Source organism: Rhinolophus ferrumequinum, chromosome 13 (genome assembly GCF_004115265.2).
Source record: "Rhinolophus ferrumequinum isolate MPI-CBG mRhiFer1 chromosome 13, mRhiFer1_v1.p, whole genome shotgun sequence".
Taxonomy (NCBI): domain Eukaryota; kingdom Metazoa; phylum Chordata; class Mammalia; order Chiroptera; family Rhinolophidae; genus Rhinolophus; species Rhinolophus ferrumequinum.
Window position 1 is genome coordinate 31,957,379 of NC_046296.1, and position 24,274 is coordinate 31,981,652.

General features: G+C 38.8%; 1 protein-coding gene across 3 annotated transcripts in view; it reads left to right on the forward strand.

Annotated features, from left to right (window-relative positions):
- The first annotated feature begins 284 nt into the window (after nt 1–284).
- Nucleotides 285–24,274, forward strand: part of EFEMP1 (EGF containing fibulin extracellular matrix protein 1) — a 56,112-nt gene continuing 32,122 nt past the window's right edge. Inside the window, exons 1-4 of one of the 3 annotated variants that reach the window (XM_033125061.1) lie at nt 285–440; nt 1,722–1,809; nt 5,773–5,821; nt 5,986–6,396. In XM_033125061.1, coding sequence (XP_032980952.1) covers nt 1,729–1,809; nt 5,773–5,821; nt 5,986–6,396 — 541 coding nt within the window. In that variant the 5' untranslated portion in view covers nt 285–440; nt 1,722–1,728. Of the gene's footprint in view, nt 441–1,238; nt 1,258–1,682; nt 1,810–5,772; nt 5,822–5,985; nt 6,397–24,274 lie in introns of those variants that run through there. The other 2 variants (XM_033125062.1, XM_033125063.1) reach the window with 2 other exon arrangements.

Here is a 24,274-nt window from a genome sequence, read left to right on the forward strand (position 1 = left end):
AAAAAAAAAAGCACAGCAATTTCTCAGGAACCTCAGAAGCTCTCCTCGAGAAATGTTTTCCCCTCTGCAGACACGAAAAATTGCCCGGGAGGCTGCAGCATCACCAAGGCTGATTCAAACCCCAGACATCACATGCCAAACGTGCCATTTTCGGCCTGGGGTTCCAGCGTGTCTGGGAACCGCGGCAGAGGGCCCTTGGAGCAGGGGGCGCGGACCCAGCTGCGCAGCGCGCTCTCCCGCCCGGCTTGCCGCGCTTGGCTCAGCCCTTGCGCCTCCCTCAGCTCTCTCCTCCGCCCCCCTTCGCCTTCCCCTTTTCCCTCCCTTTCTTCTCCTCCTGCCGCTGCGCCACTGCTAGACCTCGCCAGTTCAGACCCACGGGGCTGCCCTCCCCTGCGCTCTCCCCTCGCTGCCTGGGCCTGGAGCGCAGCGCGGCCGCGCAGGTAGGAGCCCCCGATGCGGGGGTCACACCAGTATACCCAGTGCCCGCAGGGCCGCGCTCCAGGGAGTAAGCGGGGTGATCTGAGGGGTGCAGTGTACCCGAGAATTTCCCCAGATTGTGCAGGATCTCTCAGGCAGAGAGGGAGGTGGAGGTGTGCGGTCTCGGAATGCGATCTGTCAGCATGTGCAAGTACCAGGGTGACATCTGTTTGGATGGGCATGTGTGTGCGCGCCGACAATCAGCAGACAGGGATTTGCCGGTAAACGAGGTTTGAAAGTTTCAGAGGTTCAATGTGGCGAGATTTAAGCCGCACCTGGATTCCATGGGAGCTGCTTAGAAGCTGGAGCACTGAGCAACTCCCGGGACTGCCGCCTGGTAGCTTAGTGTTAAGAAAGAGGACCTCACCTCCCTGGAGGCGCCAGGCCGGCCGCCCGGAAACTGGCACCTCGGGCTGCGGTGTGGTCCCCGGGTTCTGGCCCTACGCAGCCCAGATCCTGAAGGTAGCTTATCCCGGAATAATAAGGCACAAGGCAATCAGACGCTCTTCCACACAACCTGGGGCTTTTAAACAAAGCTGCGCGCAGAGAACCGCGTGGAAATACGCACCACTTGGAGAGTTTGTGCTGGGGGATGCGAGAAGGAGCCCTGAAGGGCAAGTATTCTGCTGGAACTGGGAGGAGATTGCCCCCGAGTTCAGTTTTGGTGTTTTGTTAAAAAAAAAAAAAAAAAAAAAAAAGAAACAAGTGTAAGGACAAGGTAATTCATATTGGTTAGCAGGTACTTCTGCTGTGCTGTGCAAAGAACTTCACTAGCTGAAGGTGAGCATAAACGGAAAAGCCTTAATTTTCAAGGGAATATGAGGTTTGCTGCCCCACCTCCACCCTCGGGGAAAAAAAATAAATAAAAATGCGCCATCTCTTTTGAAATTAATTACCCTTTATTCTTTCCCTTCCGCCTCCTTTCTTGAGCCTGTTGTGTAGGTGCAGTATGAACGGTACCTTTGTATACATTGAGCGCAGCCCGATAGAGTGAGGCGAAACATAATTCTGCAGCGGTATTACAGTCCTTGGTGCCTCTTTTGGCCCCGGGAAGGTTTTGGGGGGGAGGTCGGGGGTGAAGAGTTTGGAAGGGGAGGGGGAGATGAGAAAAGAGATTGAAAGCTGGGTATGGTGGAAGCTTCAGCTTTCCCCTGCCCTTTCTTACTTGTTACTTCACAGCTGAAGTTTTGTTCTTTTCCCCGCAGCTGATACTAAGCATCGGTTTGTCCTGTGTTTTCTTTGAGATTCACGATGTTGAAAGAGCTTTTCCTAACTATGCTGATTCTGGCTCTGGTCAAGTCACAGGACACCGAAGAAACCATCACGTACACGGTAAGGGGTGATGGAATTTGAGATAAGTGCAGTTCAGCGGGATTCCGTGACACAAGGGAGACTTTCTCCACTTCTGCCAGTGTATGCGGGCTGCACTCCGGAGGGTAATAAATTAAACAACACTTTAGCATAGTTCACGATTAAGATTCCTTGTAAATTGTCCTTTCAAAAGCTCACTTAGATCACCAGTTGAGGTAGGCACCAAAATGTAATAATTAGTGCAAGGTCCAAAGAGGGGAACCCTTTTAAAACAAAAACCAAAGTAAGCTACATGTTTTCAACACATTCAATACATTAATGGATATAAGCAATTGGAAAACCTGGATTCCTATGCACGTGGAGATGAAACCAAAACTTGCAGAGTAAGGCTCACGTCAAAAAAGAAAGTTGAACGTCACAAAAGCACTTCACCTCATTTGTGTGTGACTTATGTTCTCATATAAGTGGCCTTTATTGCCTTTATGAAGGCTAATGTTAACTTGTAGTATAACCGATAACTTCTATAAATGCCCTTCAGATAGACTTTATGTGTGTTACCAGGAGGTGGTATTTGCTAAACTGGTTTTAAAACGCATTGTGTGAAATTTGGTTTTGCATTTTCTAATTAGCATATCTGATATTTCCAAGTAATATTTAACTAATTAGTTAATTGCCTGGGTATAACCAATGTTTACTGAAATATTGAAAATACCATCTGACCTCTCCCACTGTCAGAAATGGATGTGGTGAGAACAGAGGGTAGCACCTACTTCACTTCTGGTGAATGTGCACCTCTGTTTTGTGTTTTCTATTCTTTAATCAGCATTGTGAGGCAAATGACATTTGTCCTGGATCAGAATATGAAAAACATATTTTTCTACTTGCTCCCAATTTAAAATTAAGTAATCCTACTCAAAGGAATGTGAAAAAAAATTTTAAGTAAAACTCTTAAAAGTGAGCTAATGTCAATTACTGATAATAAACATTATCTCGCTTTTTTGGTACTATATTATCCCTAGAATGTTAGTATTCATCTGGCAAATGTTCCTTGTTTTTCAGGTCAACTATAAATCAAATAAAGTTTAATATAAATATTTTGTTAACTTAATGGTAAATGTAATTGCTTCCTCTGCTGAAGATAAATAAAGCAAGAGAAATGACTACATGTGTTGTTTATCTTCAAATGCAAGTGTTTTGTTATTCAGGCTACCTTCTCAGGGAGATAAGATATAAAGAGTTACCCATTTTTATATTTATCTAATAAGAAATTTTATTGCTGTTACAACTGCTTATCTTATACCCCCTTCCCTTTGCTAATCACCTAAATCTTACTCATCTTTAGCAGAGAAAGTTCCCTGTAGACTAAACACTATTGTTTTAAGATCACTATTATTATAACAAGTTTCCCAGATATGACATCCTTTTTGTGCTAAGATTAGGTGTATTCTCTTTTGAATTGTGTCTGCCTAATAATTCATGGTTAAAGGACAAGTTGTAACTATTTTTTTGAGTACCTCACTGTGGAGACACTTTCTCCTTTCATCCTCACAGCAAAGGATGAGGTAAGTGGTATCATCTTCCTTCTGTTGATAGAACTGAAGATCAGAGGTAATATCTCACTAGCTTAAGGCTACATAGCCAGCAGGTGTTGAAGCTAAATTCACTCTAGGCTTGTTTAATAGTAGATCCATATTAAAGGTACTGGAACCAAATACCTAAAACAAACTGTCTTTTCTATTAGTATACAGATTATTCAAGTGAATGGTCATCTCGCCTAGCTTGAAAGATAATTTTCAGAAGGATGGGCTCACATCCACAAGATAGCCTGACAGTCCCCTTCCATGTTAAAGATAGGATCCATTCAGCTATTTACTCACCCAGTATCTTCCATGTACATAAGCAATTACCATCACTATCAAAAGGATTTAAGTTTGTTTACTAAGAAAATTCAGACCTTAACCTCAGGGAAGTTACTCTGGGAAGATAGCGATGCAAACTACAAAGTTCCTAAGCAAGTACAAATAATATTATTATACAGATTATACAAGTTGCTAAAGCAATAGAAAAGCAAGGAGGTAACTGATGTCAATCTGGCATATTGGGGGACATACAACTCTGTGTTGGTTCTTGAAGGAAGTGATAACTTTGGATTAATCTAGAAAGGCTGAAGAGGCATCTGAATCAGAAGAACTGGCATAATCAAAGGCTAGGAGTGAAAACAACCAAAACGAGTCCAGGAGGTGACAAAGTCAAATGGGCTGGAACTGGGTAGTGGGGAGAACCTAGAGAGAGTAAGAATAGGAGATGAGAGGTCTGCAGGCCACTGTGATTTCTTTGATGGAAGAACAATATAACCAAGAGAACAAGAGAGCTTGCCCTGGAGGTAGTGTGTGCAGCATGTAGAGATAGGAAGACCAGCTAAGGAGACTTGCCTACTCATGAGCCTATGAAGGCTCATTCCAATTGTTAGATACAGAAATGGACACACAGTCAGCAGAGCTTGAAGGAAAACAATTGGAAAAGTCAATGCTGATGTCAACATTGTAATCCTGGGTCCTGAGAATGATGGCAGTGCCCTGGACAGCGTTGGGAAAACTAGAAAATTAATTTGGGAGATAAAGTGAGTCTAGTGTTTACCCTGTTAAGTTTCAGATATCAGTAAAATATCTAAATTGACCTTTCTGTCTCCATTCAGCTATTTACTTGCCAAGCATCTGTTGTGTATATAAGCAACTCTCAGCTCTATTAAAAGAATTCAAGTTCACTTGTTTGTTTATCCTACTTTTGCTCAATACTTCCTGAAGCATCTTTCTTCTGTATCTGAAGAAATGACCTGTATTAGAATCACTTGGAATGCTTGTTAGGAATTCAGATTTCAGGCCTCCTACCCAGAATCGGATCTTTTGCCCAGTAACCTGCATTTTAACAAGCACCCTGGGTTGTTAACCATAGTACAGTTTGAGATTCACTGACCTTCAGTTCAGTGAGAATTCAGTTCCTGCCTGTCCCAAAGAAAGGCTTCCCACATTTGGCCCTGCCTATCTCTCTAACCTCATTTCGACCCCCCCAGAACTTCTAGCAGCTTCTCCCTTCTTTAACGATTTTGCACCTTTGCTCACGTGGTCCTTCATCCTAGAATTCCCACATCTCCCTGGAAAAATCCTATAAGGCCCTATTCAGTTGTCGCCTCCCCCATAGAGCCTTCCCTTCTTATGGCCACCCGCATCCCTGGCCAGAGTCCATCACTCCTTCGACATGTACGCTGTGTCACAGCACCTCACGTCTTGCTCCAACTCATTTACCTGTGTGTCTCCTTTTCTGGCCTATGAGCTGACTGAGGACAGGGAAAAAGTCTTCAGGATCTTTGCATTCCCGAGGACCAGGATGGTGTCTTGTGTGAGAAGGTACTTGATAGATGATTTGTTCAGTGAATGAACGAGAGAGGACGTGTGGGAACTGAAACTAGGAGGCAGGCCAGGGTATGAGAGGGAGGCAGTGGACTCAGCTGCATAGGAATGATAAGGAAAGCCAGGTGCTGCAATGCTCTAAGAGGATTCAGAACGAGAAGGAACAGTCAAGGGCTGAAAAAAAGAGCTTGGTCAATTTTTTTTTTTTTTTTTTTGTAAAATACACAATGTGGGAGAGGTAAATAAAGCAATAAAAGAGCAGAACAGTCAGAGGGATTGGAGAGCAATACCAAGACAAGAAAGAATTCCAAGATGATATTCATGGGTGACTGTACCAAACGCAAGAGAAGAGTTGAGGCAACTGGTGATTGAGAAGGGATGCCTGAAATGGGCCAATGCACAGGGTTGTCTTTAAAAAAAGAAAAGCTAGAGAATGTTCAACCACCCATCTCATCGTCTATCGAGGACTCTAGTGCAAGGATTGTTGCCCTAAGAATGCAGCTTTTAGAGTGACTTCCTAGGGACTGGATATCCCAATTAACTGTCTCTTGGCTCCATCTTGATCATTTCTTCACAGCAATGCACAGATGGATATGAGTGGGATCCTGTAAGACAGCAGTGCAAAGGTGAGCCAGCTTCCAAGACTTTCCATCTGAACATAGCTCTCTGACTCCATCTCTTGTCACTCTTCCTGTCCTATTTGTATTATAACAACAAGGCATGAGCATATATTTACATATTCAATTTTCCCCCTATGAAGATTCCTGACTTATTTTATTACTGACCACAGATATTGATGAATGTGACATTGTCCCAGACGCTTGCAAAGGTGGAATGAAATGCGTCAACCACTATGGAGGATACCTCTGCCTTCCTAAAACAGCCCAGATTATTGTCAATAATGAACAACCTCAACAAGAAACACCAGCATCCGAAAATGTGGGTGCAGCCGCAAATGCAGCTGCAGCCTCAGGTACAGCTGGGGGTGTAGCAGCCAGTGGCATGGCAACAAGTGGAGCGATGCCTGGGGGTGGTTTTGTCGCCAGTGCTACTGCAGTTGCAGGCCCAGAAGTGCAGACTGGCCGAAATAACTTTGTCATCCGGAGGAACCCAGCTGACCCTCAGCGCATTCCCTCCAACCCTTCTCACCGGATCCAGTGTACAACAGGCTATGAGCAGAGTGATCATAACATCTGCCAAGGTAAGCATGATTTATTATCCTAACTAGAAGGTTCTTGCCCAAGTGCACCTTGTAGTGAAAATAACAACTCATAAATTTTTGAGAGCTTCCCACATGTGCCAGACATTGGCTATATATGCTTTTCCCACATTATCATATTTTATCATCATAATAATCCTAAAAGGTGGTTGCTGTCGGTATAGTCATCATTTTTCAAATGAGGAAACTGTGGCTCAGAGGTCATCAATTGTTCTCAACCTTAGCTGCATATTTAGAGTCACTTAGAAGCCTTTAAGACTCCTCCATGTCCAAGCCACACCCCAGCCCAATGAAATAATAGTCTTGGGAGTGGTTTCCAGGCATCAGTATGTTTTAAAGCTCCTCACGTGGTTCCAGCGTGTAGCCAAGTTTGAGAACCACAGGTAACACAGATGGTGAGTGCAGAGCCAGCCTTCAAAGCCAGGCAGGCAGGGCCAGAGTCACAGCTGTCAGAAGGAGCAGTCAGGTTATTCGTTGGGAATTTGAAATTGTGCTGTCAAGCTACTCCATAAATATTCCCTTTTGGCTTCTCAAACTTTCTTTTCATTGAATTTGCCACTGACTTTTTTCCCTTACTGAGGAATAAAGAAATGGAGCTCCTGCTTCTCAGTACCTTTGAGGGAATGTCCCCCACTCATATTCATGTGTCTTTTAAAGGGCTCATTTGAACATATTTCGATTATATCACTTGCACCATAACGCCATCTGCCTGGGTTTTTCTGTTTGTTTTCACAAAGAGTACACATCACTGTGTATTCTAGAAACAGCTGTAGACTCAGCCTAGCAAAGCGATAAGAATCGTAGGCTTTGAAGACGTGTAGGATATTAGCTAACTGGACTGTGCTAAGGGATTTTGTTTCCCTTTTCCTACTTAGCAAACCCTTTCAGATCCGCCTGATGTGGAAGACTGTGTTCCTGAGATAGGCCATAGGAAACCCAGATTCCTTTTGCACTGCAGTGCTGAATGAGTAGATCCCACATTATACCATAAATGCCTGGGACATATGCATCAATGAAAAGATCCCCAGAGTTCTGACTTTCTACCTGCTTATGAGTGAGAAAGAAAGCATCTTCCTCCCTCAACACTGAGCAGTTCATTTGGGATCAACTAGCTGCTGCATTAAATGCAAAAAGTATCTTCTGGTCCCCTGGTACGCACTGCCCCTTATTCACCAGTGTTGAGTTATATCTTCTGTATAGGAGATAGGAAATTTTAAACAGCTTCTAAATGAAATAAGAAAATAAATCACACTCTGACTTTTAGTTTATATTTTGTGTTCAAATTTTAAGTACCCTACATCAAGAGTTAACCCATGCTGTGATGGTGTCACTTTTCAGAGAGACCATCATATTAGCATCTGTTTCGTGTTACTGTCATGAGTCAGAATTCCAATATTGATGATGAATGCTTCAGCATCTGCTTGATATTCTGATATTTAATTTAAGGGTTATGTCAAGGAGATAACCTCATGAGGTTATTTTGCATATATGTATTTGAGTGAATATTGATAAAAAATGCCTCAGATTACTTAAGATATCAATTTTCATTGTGTTATTGAAATATGTAATTATCTTAGAAGGTTTGGTGGTGTTTTTCCTGAAACTGAAACATTTTGCTGAAATTTTTTTAAGTATTGACTTTTATATACTGAATTATTTTTCATACTTCAGATGTATATTTCACTGGTACTTAGAAGACCAAAAAACAGAAATGAATGGGTTATTCCCCAAAGTAGTTTGTAGTCCATTGTTGACAATTGTGGTTGAATTGAAAAATGATGCCTATAACCGAATGAGTAACTTCTAGAACAAAACATATTCAGGACTCACAACATGCATTGGTTACAGTAGAAACTATATAATAAAATGTGAATAATAAAATGAAATCCTATTTAATTTTTCTTGAAAAGATTTAGACAACCTTACAAAGTAAGTTACTTTTCACATATTAAAATATTTATAATTCTTACTTCTTCAGGAAATTTTTATAGTTATAAGCTAAAATTATTTAATACTTTGCTTATGGTAGATGCTATATATATATATATATGCATATATATATGTGTGTGTGTGTGTGTGTATATATATATATATTTATTGATTGCACATGGTATATTTCCAACCCAAACTGTCCTGCATAATTCAACCAATTTCTAAAACTTGGAATTGGGGGTCTATGTCATTGGAAGAAGGGCTAAAAGTTTTTTGGATGACTTAAGGCTGAAATTGGATTTCTTCCTACCTCACAATTTTACAAAGTGCCTACAAATGTGGATTTACTTAATTGTTGATAAAAGGGGGTTATTTCATACGATAACAACAGGATAATCTGTCTAGGGAATCTGACTAACATAAGTCTAGTCACACTTATGCCCGTTTATTATTGAGCTAATCAAACATTCAGTCCAGCTTCTTCTAATTGACTACAGATGTATGACATTCTCATTCCAGGCCAGCAGCACAAAATAATGCTTTATAACCAATGTGAATGTGTGGGGACCTCTGCTTAAAACAATAATGTGCTCCCAGGACCTCTATTACTGACATCATTGAGGAGTTTGAGGAGGCTTCTGTTTTAATAAAGACCTCCATTCCCTTTTCAATGTTGCGTACTTATGCCCAGTAATCCAAACACATTTACCACGGTCATGGGATTGGAATAAATGAATGCCTGTGGATGAGCAATATTTGTATTAAAAATTTTTTTTCCACATATAGTTTTCAGCAGGTACAGTTTATTATTACATAACCTAAAACTGAAGACATGTTTATGTGATGGATGAAATCTGTACTATTTCAGGCTGTGCTTTGAATGTACTGTTACCAATCACAGCTGGCACCTAATCATTTACATACCACTAGGTATTTTTAAATGTACTCTATTTTATAAATATACGTTTAACCAGCTGTCTGTATTTTAACATTTAGTGAAAATGTGATCCTTTTACTCCTTTTTAAAAAATTTGTCCAGAATTTTTTCAATTTTGTGCAAAAACAGAGGGGTTTAAAATGCAATATGATATCCAAATATCAAATTCCGAGTGAGCAGTTTTGTTTTTATCAGGCAATTTTTGTCAACTGAGGGTGATGCTAGGGAGTCATTCACACTCAGAATTTCAAATGCCAGGCACCAACCTTCCTTGGCAGTTATGAAAGTACATGAAGATCACTTCAGGTTTCCACACCTAGAGTCATGTATAAAGTTTTATAAATTAATAGTTTCTCCATAAGATATCATCTACTTCAAAGACAGCAGATATTCATCTGCTCAAAAAAAATTGGATGAATGGGGAGTATATTGTAATCCATTGATGACTCACTTTATTTTTCTACATCTTTAGTGCACAGTCTATGTGATTTTCCTCAAAGGAAATGGAGTTAGAAATCACTAGTCCAAGTTGAAAAAGGAGGGTTTTTTTTTAATATATACCTTTTAAGAGCCCCATTCTTGTATTAAAAATAATCATCTGGGAACTGACAAGTAAGAAAAAGCATCGATTGCCCAATTTGAAGGAATTTGCTCATTTAATTGAACTTTTGAAAAATTAAACACAGGATATTTTGTATAACTGGCAATTAAGCTATAATTAAACTCAGTCAAGATTTACAGGAATCATTACTAACTTGCTAAAGAAACTATGCCATTAAAAAATGGAGGCAATGGAAATCCCTAATAAAACTGATTATGGAACCAAATCCAGAATGCAGTGCCTGGCTTGTATTATATAAGGTGAAAGATGTGAAAACACACCCTAGGTTTTCAACCATTACGGTCTACCTGAGGCTGTCCTGGTCTGAAAACTAAAATCCCCACATCCCCGGAAATGCCTCAGTCCTTAATAAATGGGATGGTTGAACACCCTAGAACACCCCCAATAATCAAATCTGCTGTACCTCACAGCCAAGAGTGAGAAAGTCTCCACGTTAGACCCACTTTTTTTTCTTTTTCAGGTTAAAGTATTGTTTGTCCAGTGTGACTGTTTTCCCATTTGTTTTGAACTTTCAAAAACCAAACTGCATTGATTTTAATGTACCTGGACAGGGCCTTTCTTTTTAGTTGTCAGGATCCCACTTGCCATTTTGTCAATGAGCTGGTTTCCACATATTCTAGATTGCTGGTGTAGGATACTTGGACATTAACACCTCCATACTTAGATACATGTCATATCACAGGTCATCTTTCCATGTTTTTGTGGGGAAAAATTTACCCCACAAAATTGGTACATGGCCAAATTAAGTACCATATTTCAACTGTAAAGTTTTGTTTGCCAAATTTTTTATTTTTTTAATTTTTAGCTACATTTTTAGCTATATTTGATTTGATTTTTATCATTATTATTTATGACAGAGGAACAACTAAACAGCTAAAAAGAAAAAAACAATGCCTTCTATAAAGCCTAAAGGAACAAAAACATTATACTCAGGGTTATAAAGCTCCAGACTCTTGTTGACCTCTATTATCTTCTGCACATTTCTTTATAAACATAAGGATAACTAAAATACTATTTTGAAAATGAAAGTTATTATCTATACATCTACTTTAAAAAAGAGAAAGTTGAGCTAACATGCACAGAGTCTCAGAGTCTCAGTCTAGGGACATCTTTCTTTGACTTCTTTCATTTGAAACTTAAATGATCTCATATCCAAAAGAGAATCTATAAATTATACTGTAATCAAGGGGCCTTAGCACACTTGGCATCGCCATTACCAAACAACTTTCAAACAGTGTCCTTTTGTGAATCCTCACTCATCATCATTAGGGTCTCTGGTTGCTTCAATTAGTTTTGTGAGGAAATGCCCATTTTTTGGTAACATAATTATACAGCCTCCCACCAAAGAGCTTTGATCTCAGAAAATAGATATTTTGTAAAAGGAAGACTATAATTGAATAAATTATGATATTAACAGAAAAGAAATACTTCACGCAGAAAGTAAATGGGTATTTAGTCCGCTTACAGTTCTTCATTGTTTTCAGTTGTTAATTACCTTTGAGTATCTGAAAATTCTCTACAGCTGCATAAATGGATAGGAGTTGGGTTTAGAGGGAAAATTTAATTACTTCTTAAATAAGCCCATGCAATGTAATACAAAAATGATTAACTCCTGAAAAATCTAGCATTGTTTCATAATTTACTTTTCCAAATACTGTAGTCATTGAATTTTTAGTTAATTTAAGACTCATTTTTAATATACATGTATGAACAGTATGTATATGTATCTGATTTGTGCACAATCAGGAAGTGTCCTTAAAATTGCCTCATGCAACTTAAACTACAACTATTTGAGGTAGAAAGATGGAAGAGATCAGTATGATCACTCTTCTGCCACTAAACACTATGCTGTGTAACTGCCTTACTCCATGACTCCCATTGTGGTCTCCCGACCAGAAACATTAGCATCATCCAGTAATTTCTTAGAAATGCAAAATCCTGGGCCCCATCAGACCTACTGAATCTGAAATTCTGAGGGTGGGGCTCAGCAACCTGTGTTTGAACAATCCCATGATTTGGTTCCCTGCCCAAGTTTGAGAACCAGGATTCTAACTTAATCTTAACTTCAGGAAGCTGCATTCAGCTACAAAAATCAGAGGGCGGGATCAGAATACTTTACATGGAATATGGGAAATAGTAAAGAGAAAACGTCAAAAATGTACATTCTGCTTGTAGGATAGAATAATATTTCTATTTTACTTTTCTCACCTGCTTATTGTCATCACCAGTACTGTGATCCCTAAACATGACTGATCGTGAGCCCTCATCACGACTATATCCCTGCACTGAGGACATGATATGCGCCATCTAGAGGAAAAGGAGGTATCTTAATAAGACAACAGAGATCTTACACCTCTCTATAAAACCTGCAAATATGAAATACTGTAACTGTCCTTAAATTGTCAGTTGGTGAATCTCTAAGTTACATTATGGGTATGGTAATATAGATTGGTGCTAAGATATACCCATACCTTCTACGGTCATCCCCATTACTCTTGTGGCACAAACTTGTGAGGTGAAGCAACACTGTTTGAAGGTTCAGTTCATACAGAATCACAAAAGAGGAGGTTGACTCTGATTTTGGCCTAAAAGTGTCTTTCGGTTACCAAAATACCACATGCACAGCTGACATCTCATTCTATTTAGACTCTATGAATATTATAAGGTATTAGAATATTCACACAAGTGTCTTCTGTTCAATTTAAACTTGAACAAAGATTTACTTTCCATGAAAGACAAGAAGATTCTTATTAAAACTAGTTAACAGTTAGTTTTATTTGTGGAATGAATTTCCCTCTCTCTGTAGAAACAAAAAGAAGCAGATTAGAGTAGAATTGCAAGCCTGGGTAACTTCAGGAATGCGCACTGATACTGGCTCATTCTTTCTCCAGCAGAAAGTCTCAAACTCTGTTCTCTGAAATCAATAAGTTGCCCCATTTGTAAGGTTTGCTTTTGCACTTGTTGAATCACTGGCACAATTTTGTTCTTTGAAACCAAAGAGTAAACAAAGTTTGCCCCAAATGTGTTTGATTTTGCATGAATGTACAAATAAGTAATTCACGCCACATCTGAAATGCATTAGTATGCTTCTTTTTCCAGGAGGCAACTGCAAATTGCACACTCAAAAATAAAACTGATCAAGAAAACTGCATTCAAATATTGGCAGAATAAAATGGCTGCCACTACAAAGATTTAGCCACAATTGCAGGCTTGTAGCTTGAACCTAAATGATTTGTAAACATTTAATAAAGAAGTGAAGAAACGACATCAAAGGAAGGCTGAGTGCCAGGATACTGGCAGCAGAATAGATAGCTTATTGCTGTCAATTTCATATGACTACAGATTAAAAGGAGGGAGATAGAGTGAACCAATGTTACGTAAATATGTACTAAGTAGATTAAAATATTTGAGACTTGGGCTAACTCAAATTCTAAAACTTGAACTACCTTTCAAATAGTTGTACATGTATACTAGTTAAGGGTAACCAGACAATATTGCAAGTGAAGTTGATCAAACAGAGCACAAAACCATTCAATGAGTGTTCAATAAATTCAATCAAGTTTGAGGACCACTGTCTGTTTTAAGGCACTTTGATAAAATCAAAGTAGAAGGAGAGAGTGGTCATGATCCTTAAAGAACTTGGCACCATCGACCCATAATTTATCAAATAACAATAAAAGAAACAAACAGTTCCATAAACACATGGTACATCACACCAAGTACATGACAAATTGCTAAAAGTAGAAGTAAAAGTGGTTTATGACAAAGGTAGCCTTATAATTTACTAAAATCCATATTTGGACTGAAAAAGAAAACTTACCCCAGATATGTGGTCAAGAACAAAAGTCTGGTTCCTCCTTGGAATGGACCATTGAGAGAATGATCAGGGGAAATTGGGAGGACTGATGAGGAAATGAAGATACATGCAGCAGAGGAAGTAATCATCCTGCAGCCAGACAGAACCAGCATGAAGATGCATTGCATCCATTTTCCTTATGTCTTAGAGTGGTTTCCCAGGAAAGCACCCCCCCAGAAGCAGTGTGTTGCTGACAAGAATGCTAACTAGGGGTTATGCAGGGGGACATCAAGTCAGCAAGTACACTTGATGCTGAACCACCGCACAGCAAATAGCTAGTACTTGTCCCGTCCTCTGTCACTCTCCCCAACAAAATACTAACGTGTTTCTCCACATCTGACTCAATACCTTCTTGACCGGATCCCATTTTACTTACTAATGAATAAGCACTAAGCAAATGTTTGGTTTGTGTATGTATATGTGTGTGCGTTTGAAAAGTGAATGGTTTTTAATCATCAGAAAACTCGGGCTTAAAGTTTACTCTGAGTTCTAAAACTATCCTTGAAAATGAGCTATTGAGCACCATATGTATATATAAGGCGTATTTCCCAACTATGTCTTTTATCAAATTTCTCATTAATTTTGGAGGTCTTAGATATTTTGTTCCCATTTTAAGCTTAAGCCACTTGAAAGAAGAAGTTATAAAATCTATTCTTTATATCCTGGATGGTTAGTTTTTAATAAACATTGGTGAATAAATAGGTTGCTATTATTCCTAGAACAAGACCAGTAATTGGAAATACTTAAACTCTTTTTACTTTCTGGCAAGCCATTTAACCAATGAATGCTTCTCTGTGTCAAATATATCCTACCTAGAAATCTAATGGTGAATAACAATAATAGAGTTGAACTGGGGAAATGTTAATATTTATGATATTTCAAGCGAAAAAATCGTAAGACTGGTCTGATAACTGTGAAGAAACTCGGGGCACTTGAAGCTCTATATAATAAGAGTAAGAAAGGAAAAAAGGATCAGAACAGTCCATCTTGATCATTTCCTTCTCCCACAGGCCAGAAATTATCCTTTTAAAATCTACTTTGTTCAAATGCTAAAGGGTGGAATCCAGGAAAGTCACTTAGTTGGGTGTAGGTGACTTAGAGAAGCTCCGTTCTGATCTGGTCCCAAAGTAGGAAGAGCTGAATTGCTAGAGAAGTGAGAAGGAAGGCCATGGATCCCAGGGGCACAGGAAGAAAGAACCCAGCTTACTGCGGACAGCTGGTGACCTGATAACTAGTTTATACTTAAACTGTCGGTGAAATACAAGTGTGAAGTAGGGAGTTGAACTAGAGACAACCATAAAAGCTATTTGCTTGTATAGCTTTATGTGTGCCCAGCTAAAGTGAAAATTATGACGGGAATTGGAACTGCCTTTGCGCATGTAGTTAAATCTCAAAAAGCCCCAGGGACTATAGCGAAATGAGTTTTTTACTCTAAAGAGCTCTGTGTGCTGCAAGGAATCTCATCCTACTCCCTCGAGTGCAGGTGTGGAACTCAATCCAAAATGGGAAACGGCTTGAGGGATCCTAGTCAGTGCCCACCCTGGAGACCAGGTCTATGATGATCCGGATTAGGGAAGAATTTTTGTTCAGTGGTGATTAGTTAGATTTCATTTGTGGAATATTTTGCAGCCAAGCCCTTCTCTCATACATACATTCACAAAATAAGTATGTCATTAAATTGTCATTGACATTTTTACTATTCACTGAAAAATTGAAGTATCTCAATCTATTTTTAATACACCAAAATTACAAAGAGCAGTATAAGTCTGTTTTTCAGAGTCTGCTGTTGAATCCTTCCAGTTGTTATTGATTTGAAGAGGCTTCTTAGAGAATTAGCTCAACCTAAATCATTCTCTTAAAATATATGAGCAATTTAGATATCTGGCATCATTCATCTTTGCAAAACCCACCAATGAACTTTTTTCAAATTACTGCTTTTTGTCATTTGAAGCTTAAAGAGATACTGTTGTGTAAGATAGTTTCTCTCCTTACCCATGTTCCTTCCTAAGCAGTTTGTGATATCAGGTGATACCTCATTTAAAATAGAAAAGGACATTCCAAAAGAACTTGTTAAAAGACGCTTTAGAAACCTGTCTATGCAGGCTAAATGCCCCCATTTCTTGCCTAGATTAACTTTATTCCAGCTATTTAGACACACATGTGCACATATACATATACCCCCTCAAGTTCATGCCCATATACACACAGGTACACAAACATATAATGCACCATTATTTTTGGTAGGAAAGTAAACAGGTACCAAAATTAAACTGATCAAAGCCAAAGATGCTTCAAAAATGATTCAGAACACAATTCTCCTCTCATTATTGCCATTAAGTCAATACTAGAAACTGCTTTCTAAATTCATGTGTATCCCTATCATGAGAGAATAGGGCACCTTAGACAGCTACTATAGTATTTAATCAACAAAGCATTTTGTTAGATAGACTATACAAAGGGTCAACAAAATAGAAGTAAAAGTGTTAAGGCCTAACCTCTTAGGCTCTGTTGTCTTACACTTCTGCAGCATCCTGGCCATTTCTTTACTAACCTTTCTTAGAGATTTACCTGGATTCCATCCTAACCCACCTTTGTAATCTATAATGAGGAACTGAATTTTTAACACGACAAATGTTTTAGATACACCATCACAGAACAAATTAGAAAATAGCTTATCTGGGACTGACATTGAATCCCAAAGCTCTTTCATTCTTTAGACTTCAGTAAATTATATAGTCAGGAGATAGCCCAGAATAAAACTCCACTGAACAAGCAAAGCAGAAAATTCCAGTCATTCATGATTAATTAAACTTCCCAGTAAAAGCTGTGGGTTCCTTTTGTAAAAATAGTTCACGACCTGGTATATCAGAAGGACCCTAATCCAGGGAGGTAGCCAGAGAAAAACGTCCTTCCACACAATCTGGTAGAGATTCAGGGCTTTGTTTTGAACTTCAGTTGCATGACCTCCCTTCTTTAGTGAATGGAAAAAAAAAAAAAGTGAACTAATGATAAAAGAAGCTAAATGAAAGAAGGAAACTTAATTGTGGTGCAATTTAACCAGCTAATGATTGTTCTGAAAAACCAGGAAGATTATTTGATGAATAGCTCTTTCAAAAATGTTAAATCGCAAAACCATTATAAATTAGAATTCACCTCTAAGTAAACTACAGAATCTTCTATTGATTCTTTAATTTTAAGCAGAAAACTCGATTGTGTAAACATGCCAGGACAATAGTTTCCAACAAACCAAGCTATCACAGATCATTGATACCTCAGATAATCTATCTGAATATCACCCTACTAGACAAAGAGCTTTAGTTGTCAATGTAAAAATCTGGCCACCCTGTATTAGGGTTCTGAAAGAGAGTTTTAAGTAATTATTGGAAAATTTTACAATATAAAAGGCAGGGGCAGATGGAATTACACATTACCAAAAGTATTATGAATCTATTACAAAATGGTTTTAACTGTATATTTTTCTCAGTGAAATACACATTTCCTGGTCTCATCTTGAGGGAACAGTTTATAGTGACAAGAGAAAGGAAGGAAGACTTCAATAAGGAAGATTCAATTAATTATTTGATTAAATATGAATGGTGTTTTGAATTTTCTCAAGAGCTTAAATAAAATCAAGTCAAGATCCCAAGAAATGGGCAAAACTAACTGCAAGCAGTGGGCCTGCCTAACCCTCAGGGTAGATCTCAAATTAGAAAAAGCAGAATCAGTGCAGATTCAAACTGAGACCAATTCAGAGAGCTACATTTAAAACTTATTCTAACAGAGGATACATCACTGTTATGTTGATGTAATTATTCAGCAGAAAGAGAACAGCACTTTCCCTTTTCTCTGTTACAGTTAGATAAAGCCTGTTAACCACAAAGATCACAGCGGGGTAACTGCAATTGCTGAAAATTGTGACTTAAGTGTTACTTGCCCATTGATTGATTTTAAATATATACCCCACATAGTATTAGGATGAAATGGTGAAGCCAGTTTAGGGACTTCCCCAGCTCCTCTGCTGAGTGAGCAACTCAAGTAACAGAGACACTCTCCCCCCAGCACCACCAACCATCACCACATACAACTCAGTATGAAAATCAGTCATCTAAGGAAAAAGCAGAAATGCAGTGAACACCTGTTAAGGTAGAGGCCAAGACTGTATTCACACATTTATGGAGAACAAAAGCAAAATAGAGCAAACAGCTGAGCCCTGTCTTTCTCTTCCAGGAGCCAACTCACCCTGGGAGACAGAAGTAACTAGCTATGAGAGGAATGAGAGGTAGAAAGGAAAAAAAAAAAGATACAAAATAGAACTGGAAGAGAGATAAAAAGAGAACGAGACAGGAGAGTAAAGGACAATGAGGAATCATAAGACTATGCGAATGGAAAACAGGTTTTACTATAGTATCTTATAAAATAGTAATATAATTACCAATCTTCCACCTAACTATATATGTATCAATGCATTTTTTTCTTCAAAAGACTAATGAAGGAAAAAAGAAAAGATGACACCTGAATAAATCAGTTTTGCTGTTTTTATAAAATTGGCTGTGGGAATCTTTAGATTTGTGATTCAATGATTTAATATGTTTTAGAGAATCTCCTATATACCATGTGTGACAGACCAGTGCTTCTCAAACTTTAACGAACGTACAGATTCCCCAGGAATCCTACTAAACTGAAGATTCTGATTCTGCAGGTCTAGCGTGAGGTTGAAGATTTCACATTTCTAACAAGCTCCTAGATTTTGTTGATGTACACAGAGCCTACCAAGAAGCTGATAAGTCTGGTGATTCTTCATTTTCTATTTTCTGCAGTTAGCAATATGTGGTATAATTTAGATGGAATCAGATTTGCATGTGGTGCGTGGTGTCTTCCCCACCCCCCAAAAAAAGATACTTTTCTCTTCTGGCTATGTACTCAGTTTCTCTGATATAAATTCCAGTGTAACAGCTACAGCTGTGACACATAGATATTTCCCTTCCTTACTAATTAATAGAATTTTCTCCTATAGTGGAATGTTCTTAATGCTTGAGTGCTCCAGAAGATCCCAGAAAATAGTCTTTGGCAGCAGAAACCTGATGAAATTCAGCAAGAGACAAAGGTCCCCATCTGGGTTGGCCCCTAAGTGACTGTATTAACCCAGTTAACATCTCTGGGCCTCGGCTTTCTCAGCTGTTAAAATTAAGAGTTGTCCTTTCCAGCTCTTATTCAACATTATATCAAAAGAACAAGAGAAAGAATGAGAGAGTAGAGAGAGCATGCTTTGTCTAAGTTACAAACCTTGGGAGTTTGGTAACTGTACGGTGCATAACTGATATATGCCTGGAATTTAAATTGTTTCTATTGATAGGAGTTCTTCTTTGCCTTTCAAATGGCTTTTTTTTTTTTTCAGGAAAACATACCAGAGCAAGTTAAAATCTGCCCTGAGAAGAATGTAGGTGCATTCTGTGATTATAATAGCATTAATGACTCAGAAACAAAAAAACACACAGTTCTAATGACTTGACTCTTTATTGACAAAACAGTTCACCTCTAGTACTGGTTGTTTGCTAAAAGCCTGGACCAAATCACCGAAGCTTTAAAAGCTGGTTCACTGCAGCCATTTTCCCAGGCAGTGTAGTGGGCATTTACTATGGTTCAAGCCACTCCCAGGACTCCATTTCAATCCTAGCTTACAAAGCAGTTATTTTTATTTTGGTGCACAGTAATTATACTCTTTGCATGTATTCATATAAATTCCTTTAAAATATAAAGTTGCCAACACAACACTAAATGTTACAGGCTCCTTTGTATTTTCTTGGTTTTGAATTGATTTAATACCTTCACTGGGGGACATGATGACCTTTCAGCAAAGAACAATCTCTTTAAAGTCTATAAGTTTCTTCATGTCACATTTTGGGATTTTTTTTTCCCCTCTCAGACTCTAACCATGCTTACAACTAAAGCAACCAGTCTTTCCTGAGCTTACGCACTATTATCCATCACACAGAAACCATAAGGAAGTTTGTCAGCCAGTTACCTATTGCCACGTAACAAAGTACTCTAAAATTTAGGGGCTTAAAACAGCAAACATTTATTATCTCACAGTTTCTCTGGGTCAGGAATCAAGATGTGACTGAGCTGGAACATGAGGCTTTGGGTCTTTCCCAAGGCTGCAGTTGTCTCTGGGATTGACTGGGAAGGACCCACTTTCTAGCTCTCTCACTCATGGTTGTTGGCAGGATTCACTTCCTGCCTCCTTTCCTCACGAGTTCTTCCTCCTTCAATACCTTGCCACATACACCTCTCCAAAGAGCATCTTACAACATGGCAGCCTTCTTCCTTTCTGTAAGGAAGTGAAGGGCAAGAGAAGGTGCCAGCAAGAGAGAAAGTCCTAATAAGACTGGAGCCACAGTTTTTGTAACATGGTCACCCAAGTGACAACTCATTGCTTTTGCCATAATCTGTTCGTTAGAAACAAGTCACTAGATCCAGCCCACATTCAAGGGCAAGAATGCCAGGAGTATGGCATCCCTGCGAGTTACGTCAGAAGCTGACGACCACAATCTGTCATTAAGACTCCCCCTGCACTGATTCCAACCAAACCTTTAAAGTTAAATCTAAAATTGTAAATAATTTCAAAAAACAAAATATAAGCTAAAAAGCAAAGTGCACCCACATTCCCAGCAATGCAAGAGAATGGATGACTCATTCAGATATGCAGCCTGATGGGTGGGGTTGAAATAGGCGGAGAACTGTCCAAAAGAAGAACCTTGCTGCTTCTAACAGCTCCTTTTATATGAATGTACCCTTTTCTTATTCATGGACCTGGGATTTCTAAAATGCTATGAATTCTTTCCAAAACCACTCCTAAATAATCATAACTACCTCCTTTATTTTAAAACTTCTTTTTAATAAAAGTCTTCCTTTACCCCACTCTACCAATAAACAATGTCCACGTAATAAAAACTGTATGAGCAAACATAAAAACTACCTTTATTTTTGCAGATTAACATGTACTCACATGCCTGTTGCATAAAAGAAATTTCAACTGTTCTTGCTTCATGTTAACTTTTGTCCTAGACATCTGTGATATTTGTGTTTGTCAGGGAATCATGGAAAATGTTCTCCATCTCCCAGAGAAATCTGTGTTCTGTTTTGGTTACATTTTTCTTCCTACTGCCTATTCAAAAGCCTGCTCCTAGAATTGTCATTTTCATGTCTAAATATGTTTACATCTTTTCTTTTGCCTCAGTTGTTTACTAGGCGACATGCGCTAAACATATCCTAAGATTATAATAAATGTGTTGTGTAATCATTAAAAGTTCAGAAGCCATTAAACCCAACACGATATTTCTTGGGATTCTAAGGAGTAGGTATCTTAATAAGAGGCAGAATAATGGTTTGTTTTTCAACAAGAAGGCACTAAGTTAGTAGAATAGCGTTAAGGAAAAGGAAAAGATAAGTGAGCAAAAACAGGAAAATCAATGAAGGTGGAAACCAAGAAATTGAACCATGTGTGGGAGGACCTGTAAAATAGTGCCATGTAGGGAAGGCCACCAGCCACATCCAATTTCCCCTAGAAGAATATTCTAGTAGCCAGATTGTGAATTAACCAGAGGGAAAGAATAGAGAAAAAGCTAATACAGCTATTAAAAGGAGCTAGTCAAAGGAAGGTGTTTCTTTCCCCCCTCTTAAAGAACATGGAAATGGACCAAATGTTCTTAAATTACTTTTTAAAGTGCATAATACAGCTCTGTATGGAGTGTAGTACATTTCCTCCTCGGTCACTCTCTGCAAGAATTATTTTCCAGATTTGTCCAGGTGTCTCTGATGCCAATAATAAAAACCTCGGTAGGCCTGTTGAGTAGGTAGTGGGATATAAATGGGTGTCTCGGCAGCTAGGTAGAGGCCAGCCTCTGGCCTCGAGCCTAGAGCATCCTGGGGAGGCTGGTCTGGTCCATGAAGCAGGCAGTGAGAGCTGGGGCAGCCCTCAGGGGGTCTCCCAGTCATATCTGGTTCCCTTTACTGTGAAGTCTGGAGGGATGAGGCGTGGGGGGGAACACATTATGCTCATAAGATTTCCTCATATCCAGCCATCCATTTGCTAATACATTCTCTTGACATAAGTAGCCCCACTAAATTCCTCTTTCCTCATCACTAACTCTAAAATGACAGCCTAAGGATTATCCTTTCTGCCACTTACCATGAAACACTGCTCCAAACCAGTTTGTTGTAGGTTTCTGAGCTTAACCACATAGCTCACAACTGAGTGGATAATCAATCATTCTATGACTAAATCCATCTGGAACAAATTTGAAGTGGCCATGTAGGTTTCTTTTGAAAAAAAAAAAATTAAACTGAAACCAGAGTTGATCTTTTAAAAGGTTCAGAAGAAAAAATATATATATAAAACTCAGCAATGACTTTACCACCAGAACTGGTGCATGCTCTCTGAGTAAGACTGGGTCTGTTCTGCCCCCGTTTTGCATTTCATTTACTCTTTTAGAAAGGCAGTCATCAAATGCTTTGGAGGAGAGTCCACTTCCCAAAGAATGAGGTCACCATTTCCTCTTGGGTAAAAGGCAAGGGAGACATTGTGTGGCCAGGTTGTCACCATAACTTCATGCTGATCTTAAATTCCCAAACACACAGGGCTCAACTGAGAGATTATGGAACCAAAAGAGCCTATCTCCAGCCTTTCTTGCTAGACACATTACTTTTTGTCCTGTAGGCATTGAAGGATCCCTTAAATATCAAGAGCCTTGACTTTCTTTCCCTCACTAGACCCCAAATTTTTAGAGTAAATTTAGGATATATTTTTCCATGTATACCCTGAAATCTGCACCATTCATGCATTCATTTGTTCAACTTTACGTCACTTACACATCAATTCATGCACCACAGCATTCAGTTAGTATGTGTTCAAACTGTGCTCAACACCTACACTCCACCTTTCTTGCAAAAACTTTACAGTCTATCTGAAATGGTAATTAAGTTCAGATTGTAAAAAATTAAATGATAAAGGTAATTCAAGTTAACAATTTAAGTCCACAAAATCTAAATGAGAGCCTCAGTCCCTGTGTAATACACGGTAGATGGTGGTTACCAAAAGGCACTGGAGGAGTCCAGAGAAGGGACTGGATACAGCAACCAAGACTGGTTAGGATTTTGTTGAGAAAGTAGACGTCATCAGGGTCATGAAGGATGAACTGGATGTGAAGAATCCCGAAGACAAAGGACGGGCTCTGCTGGGTAGACGCTCCGTATACAAAAGAATGGTGACAGTATTGGTGTCATTGAGATGAGGGAAAGGAGGGCTATTACAGGGAGGCAGGAAAGAAGATAGGAAGTCATTAGACGACAGTTATATAGAACCCTGAATGCTTGGTTAAGCCGTTTAGATTTAGTGCTGTCATAACTAGTGAAAGATTTTGAGCAAGGAGTGACATAATGAAAATGCTACCTCAAGAGAGTTGTAGGATGAGGAAGAAAAATAAGTATACACACATGGTTAAATGTGTTAAATCATTCTAATAGGACTGGGGAGGGGAACAGGGATGGAGAGGTCGTATGTCAGTCTGGTTTATTTAAAGGTGGGTGAGTTTCTTGAGAAAGAACGGCGTTAACTTTCAAGTGCTGTACATATAGTAACAATACTAATAAGAGGCATAAAAAGAGAGTTTGATCCACAGGAATTATGTTCAGGATTATAAAAATTTGTTTAAAATTATTTCTAACTGACACAGTCATTATTTTTGCAGGCAAGTGCTTCTTCTGAGTCAAATGATGATTTTAAACAAGTTCCACTCCAAGTAGGATAATAATATTGTTTAGCAATATAGTTATAGATATGCAAATTGCAAAGGTAAACATCAAATTCTAAATTAATAAGATTTTGGTGCAATTTCAGCTCCTGCACCCCATGAAATAACCAATTAGGAATTAAATAAGCACTGAACAGATCTTCTGAATAATCAGCCTTTCTGCCTCATGCCTACATCCATTAAACTGTAGAATGTTCATTAGTCATAATACATGACTGAAGGAATAAGGAGCAAGTCTCTGTCTGCAAACTGTGGCTAAACATAGACCTTTAACACTACTTATTCTTATTTTAACATGTTTAAGGCTGTGATACTGCAAAATGCAATGAACACAACCTAAGCAGAGTCGTGCCCTGAGTATAACATGGTTTTTGCAATTTTAGAAATTATGGTAAGAGGCAATTATCAATAGGCCCACTCTCCCCTATCAGTCCCCTACCATCTATTTTGCATATAAACATGAACTAAGGAATAATGTGGTTCTAAATAGAGGAGAGCAACAAGTTCTCCTGATGTGTTTAGGGGAAATGAATTTTCCAGTTAAAAATCACCTTTAGTTTAACAATAAGAAGCTAAATAAAGTACAAAAAGGGGAATGGCTGTTTGGGAGTAGGGGTGAGGCTAGACAGCTAAGCTAATAAAGCAAAATCTTAAGAGAATAAGAATATGTAGTTTAGTTTATGGAATCCAAAAGAGTTTTAGCT